At 39.9% G+C, this 4110-nt stretch overlaps 1 protein-coding gene across 1 annotated transcript; it reads left to right on the top strand.

Moving 5' to 3' along the window:
* The first annotated feature begins 427 nt into the window (after positions 1-427).
* LOC139475688 (tripartite motif-containing protein 2-like) lies at positions 428-2876 on the top strand. The gene is made up of 2 exons (XM_071258875.1): positions 428-635; positions 1240-2876. Exons 1-2 carry the CDS (start codon positions 428-430, stop codon positions 2874-2876), a joined length of 1845 nt encoding a protein of 614 aa, XP_071114976.1.
* Positions 2877-4110: the final 1234 nt, after the last annotated feature.

Below are 4110 nucleotides of genomic sequence, written 5' to 3'. Positions count from 1 at the left end.
ACCAGCTATTTTCAAATCGTACAAAACTAAACACACACACTGAATGCTTTAGTCTCATGATGTATTCCAGTACCATTTTGTACAGTCTTTGATAATTATATGCAGTCATTACGTTTTTATTATATGGGCATTTACATTGTATCTCAGCTAAATGCAGGAAACTACAGATACAAGAGTGATCTCCCTTCCCACTGACCTTCACTGAAGACTTTGCCCCAGTCCTGAGTGTGGCGAGGTGTCTTCTGTTGTCTGTAATATTAATTCTAAATACGCATGTCGTATTAAGATGTTACGTCATTGGATGTCGGTGTGGATACATTCTCTCACATGTTCTATGAAGGCAAATCAGTGTTTGTTTCAGACCCTATCTTTTCTTCAGATACAATATATGCATCTATATTTCTTTCAGCCATTTGTTATTCTTCAGATGGCGACCGCCAAGAAACTAACAGACAATCACCTCACCTGTGCCATCTGTACTGAGGTGTTCACAGACCCAGCCACACTTCAGTGTAATCATACATTCTGTAAGTCCTGTCTGCTGAACTACACCAAGACACAGCCGGAAGCAGTCCAAGCTAAGTCCATCCCATGTCCCTCCTGTAGACAACTGACGAAGGTGAGTCGTGGTCCTTGTTAATCGTACAATAAAAAACTGAAGGGAGAATAAACCATGAGTCGCTTATTTTTTATTTCGTATATGAAATACCATTTTGTACATCCTTTGATGTCAATAAATTGTTCAAGTTTAAAAAACATTTACCCGTATTTAAATAATCATGACTCCCTGAATTCAATCCGACCTCTTAAATGTCGGACAACTACAGTTTATGTCGAGGGAAGTTAAGTTTGGTATTCCCACAATACTGACGTCGATTATCTGCTCCTTTCCTCCAAGTACTGATTGTCATATCTCGCCTACTTTTGGGTGCGATCGGTCGGCCATTGCGTTCATCTGCGCTCTCCAGCTACATCTATGGGGAACAACTTCCATCTAAAAAATATCGTTGTCCAAGTGACGACGTCATCAAGTTTCGAGCGCCTGTTTCATGTTTTATCATTGTTCTCTACGATTTATCGCGTAGCTATCTTATATTTAACACTAATGAATTGATTAACATGAATATTTAATAATTAGATGTGATATTTTTATTCGGATAACCTTATAGTTTTCCTTTGAATATAATGATATATATGTACCTTTATCCAGAAAACACAGGTTGATATTTGTCATTACAGCTGCCGATGCAAATGTCTGCAGTGTTTGCAAAACACAAGGGAAGACAACTCCTGCCACATCATGGTGCTCCGTCTGTGACGAGGTCTTCTGTGATGGATGTCTGAAGATGCACAACATCATGCCAATGTCACGTGACCATGAAGTTGTGGATGTGTCTGATGCTACCAAGAAAAGAGCTAGGCATCGTTTTATGTGTAAAACACACAAAGACAAACAGATAGAGTTGTTCTGTAAAGATTGTAGGATGGCCATTTGTCATACATGCTGCAGTATAAAACACAGAAAATGTGACGATGTTGATACCTTAGATAATATGACTCCTCTTGTTAGAGAACACCTGTCAAATCAAAACCAAGAACTGAAAACCAAAATGACAACTTCAGAAAATATAACCATCTTAAGGAAATCTCAAATCAAAGATATTCAGACAAATGCGCAAAATATTAAAGATGAAATCAGAAATATACGTCAGAGAGTAGTAGAAGTGATTTTAAGCAAGGAAAAACAACTCCTTGATAAAGTCGACCGATCATCCGATGAACAAGTACATGAATTACAAGCAGAAATAAAATCCCAGGAGATTGAGCTACAGATGTACCAGCAGCAGTATGAGTTCACAGCCAATGCTGTGACGTCCAACTGCGAGAGGGACATGTATGCTGTCTACAAGTCGGTGGGTGAGGCGTCTACATACAACAGAGACACGGGCAAAAGACCAGCGCAAGAAAGGGTTGTATTCACACACGACATGGACAAGCTGAGTAAAGCAGTGGATGACTTACAGCTAGGGGAGGTAGCAGCTGTCCGTTGTGTGAGTGACCGCCAGTCTACCCCTGTTTTACATCACAATATTGACTGTGTGGCGGACGGGGATAAGAAGGATATTCATTTGTATGACGTCACAGTGTTGACTGTTGATGGTTTAACTGTAACAGTAGTTGCAGATTACTATAACAAGAGCCTCAAAACATATCACACATCAGACCCAAACACTCTTGGCAATCTACTGCTTTCTAATGGGCCTTGTCAAATAGCAAAGTTAAGTGAGAGTCAGATAGCTGTCAGTGTTCCATGGAGTAAGGAAATAGTTACAGTGAATGTTACCCCAGATCCCGTATTGCTGTCAACAATCAAGACAAGCAAGGAGTACTACGCTCTGTCCTCTCTGAGTCCTTCACAGCTTGCGGCGGGTGCATGGAAACAGCCTCACTCTGTGGACATACTGGACATGGCAGGGGGGATACTGAAGTCTATCAACACCGGTGTCATAAGGAGTCCAGACTATATCCATGTCACCAGTAATAACAACTTGATAGTCAGTAAAGGACGAGTTAATTCCCTTGTATGTGTGACCAGTGAAGGAGAAGCTGTTTTCACCTACACTCCCACAGCAGACAGAGCTTTGACATGGCCTTGGGGTATCACAACAACCAGCACTGGAGATATCCTGCTAGTAGACGGAGACTCCCACAAGGTGATTCAGCTGACAGAGTCGGGGCAGTTTGTCAGAGATGTCCTCACACAACAGGATGGTCTGAAATATCACTATGGTATCTCTCTTGATGGGGACGGGTTTCTGTATGTTACATGTGGCCGATTTGTCCGCGTATTCAAATTTAAAAAAACTGTGAAGTGAGACATGTTTACATATGTACATAGTTAAGAACATGAGATAATTCCTAATTTTCGGCAATTTCCGATCTTGTTGATTGCTTTCAACAGTAATTCACATAGTTAAGACGTTACATCAACTATTGGAACGGAATGTCACAGAGAGAAGGCCTATCTCATGGCAGTACCTGAGATCACGTGACATGAGTCCGCTCACCTAGAACAGGTGATGTTATTTCTTGTTGTATAATATATGTTTGAGGTGTGTAGTTGGTCAGTCCCCAGGCCTCTTAAAATATTTAATCTTGATTTAATCCCTTCGTGTGTGCTGATACATGAGTTAGTCGTTGCTCTAATGTTTTATTTGACCCTCTTGCAAAAATGTTTTGCAATTCATAACGTAAGCGTAATACCAGGAAACTGTGATGTTTATGTTTGATCACATGAAATATATAATACTATGTCTACTACAACAACTTGTCACGGTTCCTTGAGAGTTTGACATTATTTTCTTACCGCTTTCGGTTCGTCATAGGGTGGATAATAGGTAGCGGATGCCTTCAGAACTGTTGAAGTGCTATAAAGTACGATCACTATTATCGACAGATTCTAAATAATATGACGCTAGTGATTGAAGATGCCGTAAAAGATCACAATACCAACACTGATCAACCATTAAAAAACTCCAGCAGGGTAAACATATTGTATTACTTTTCTAAATGTTTCAGCACCGTTTCAGTTTGATTTATGTTCAAGGTAGACGGAGCTTTAACACCTTTTCAGAAACCTACTCACCAGTTATAAGCACTATAGGCAATACACGTAGTGAAACCATATCTTGATAAGGGGTTGCCGAGATATGTATTGCCGATATATTCAAACAATTCAGTTGCAAAATTAGTTAATAGAATACATCACTGAACATCAGTAAATAACTTATTATTGCACTTTTGAGTTAAGGAACGTTACTGAGGAATTTCACATTGTGACACTTGGTCTGTGAGTTCTCTATCGCAGTCATTAAAGTCCACGTCGTGTCCCACTTTGGGCTTTCTTCCAATAAAGATGACACATGGTGACATAACCGAAGTACTCTTCAAAGTAGCGTTCTACTCTTCAAAGTAGCGTTAACACTCAACCTAGTATGCAATTTATTAACACTGCAAAGTTTTTACAATGTTTCGACATGTTGGTAAACAGTTGTCAGGATTCCTATTTGTCTAGATCCTTGTCTCAAACAGGTACAACTCCTAATACTA

Source organism: Haliotis cracherodii, unplaced genomic scaffold, assembly GCF_022045235.1.
Source record: "Haliotis cracherodii isolate W230 unplaced genomic scaffold, xgHalCrac1.p SCAF_3, whole genome shotgun sequence".
NCBI classification, from domain to species: Eukaryota; Metazoa; Mollusca; class Gastropoda; order Lepetellida; family Haliotidae; genus Haliotis; species Haliotis cracherodii.
This window is presented reverse-complemented; position numbering and strand designations above follow the sequence as displayed.